This window comes from Etheostoma spectabile, chromosome 16 (genome assembly GCF_008692095.1).
Source record: "Etheostoma spectabile isolate EspeVRDwgs_2016 chromosome 16, UIUC_Espe_1.0, whole genome shotgun sequence".
Taxonomy (NCBI): domain Eukaryota; kingdom Metazoa; phylum Chordata; class Actinopteri; order Perciformes; family Percidae; genus Etheostoma; species Etheostoma spectabile.
Window position 1 is genome coordinate 11,130,746 of NC_045748.1, and position 1,573 is coordinate 11,132,318.

Genomic DNA, 1,573 nt, shown 5'->3' on the forward strand with positions numbered 1-1,573 from the left:
CAACATAAAAGATCATTCTTTTATTTGGGAGCAAGCAGTCATGAACTATTTCTCCCATTGCTAATAGCAAAAACATACTCTACTTAACTTTTAATAATAACACACTTCAGCAACTCTGCAATTACTCCCTTGATATTTCTGTCATTTTTCAGCAACATTTTACAGTATGTACATTAATTGTTAAAGCAACAGTTCATGTGTATCAAAGAATATGAATTAGTAGAACGATTTAAGTCTGTATTTAATGATTACTGATGGGATTTAAGCTTACTAACAAATACATTTTATTTTACAAACACTTGCAAACTTAACCCACCTTGCTCCTTGATGAAGTCCTGTTCTGTCATGGTACTGGGCATTAATAGCTCTCCCACAGCAGGCTGGATGGACACACTGAACTGGTCCTCCTTGGTGCTGAGGGAGGACAACATCAGTAGAGGAAAAGTTATTTATTTACAGGATGTCAAACATAGCACTAATCTTGTAAATTAAGACAATGTTCCATTCTTCTCTTCAAATACATCTTAGTCTGAATAGATGGTTGATGACGTGTGGTATGTGTTTTGTGCACTTGTGTGTATTCATGCTTTGTTTGTGTATTAAATGTTTCTCTTCTGATTGCCTTGCAAACCATGCTCTGTGAATGTATTTTGGGCCAGATTGATTCCCCCATCCTGAACCGATTTTCTGATAGGGTTATTGATCAGTGCTGCCGATGGCATTCAGCAGGTTGATTTGAGCTGGGGCTGATTACTGGAGGAATAATTGTTATCTCAGTGAACTTGGATCAATTGTGGCTGCTGTCACACTTGGGAGTGCTGGCACAGAGCTGGTAGGAAAAGGAGAATTACCAAAGAACAAATGAGAGAGGAAAAAGCTAAGAAAAGATGCAAATGACCGCAAGGAAAGAGACACGTAAGGTGATGATAAATATCTGGAGACAGGATGAGAGCAGTAAGAGAAAAAGCGTAGTGAAAAAGATGTACAACTAAAGGTCTGAGAAAAAAAAAGCCTGACTGATATGAGCTCATGTCAGGCTGTCGTCTTACCACAACTGGAAGTTGGCTGCTTGTGTCGAGTCGCTGAAGTCAATACCCATGGAAACCGTCACCGAGGCCTCTGGCTCCAGCCGCTCTGAGAAAAGAGGGGAGGAAAGATGAGGGGAGAAAAGGAAGAGTGAGTGACAAGGGCACAGTGTGCAACGTGGGGAAGGATGAGGCAAAGGGAGAGGAGGTGGAGGAGAGTGGAGGGAAGGGGGTTAGTGCAGCAGCAGAGTGGAACAGACAGGCATCCACACCACTTGTGTTTTCTACTTCACAAAGCAAGGCCACCATGTGTGAGAAATCTATCCTTCAAACTAATCCCCCCCTCCACACCTCTAGCCTCGGGGAGATAAAAAAACAGATGAAGGACTAGTATATTTTCAAAACAACAGGCTTGTCAAAGAGAGCATCAGCATCAAGAGAGACGAGGTGAGGGAGACAGATAGATTGGGCAAAATGTGAGCAAGACAGAGAGTTAAGTTAAGCCAAAAAATGCTGAAGAGGGAGTCTGGACAGCTGAATGGGAGGAA

General features: G+C 42.1%; 1 protein-coding gene across 2 annotated transcripts in view; it reads right to left on the minus strand.

Annotated features, from left to right (window-relative positions):
- The window catches only part of ap3b1a (adaptor related protein complex 3 subunit beta 1a), a 64,192-nt gene that overhangs the window by 11,851 nt on the left and 50,768 nt on the right, over nucleotides 1–1,573 (minus strand). For both annotated transcript variants that reach the window (XM_032539275.1, XM_032539276.1), the window contains exons 24-25: nucleotides 1,050–1,134; nucleotides 317–414 (exon numbers count right to left, since the gene is read on the minus strand). In XM_032539275.1, coding sequence (XP_032395166.1) covers nucleotides 317–414; nucleotides 1,050–1,134 — 183 coding nt within the window. The remainder of the gene's footprint in view (nucleotides 1–316; nucleotides 415–1,049; nucleotides 1,135–1,573) is intronic.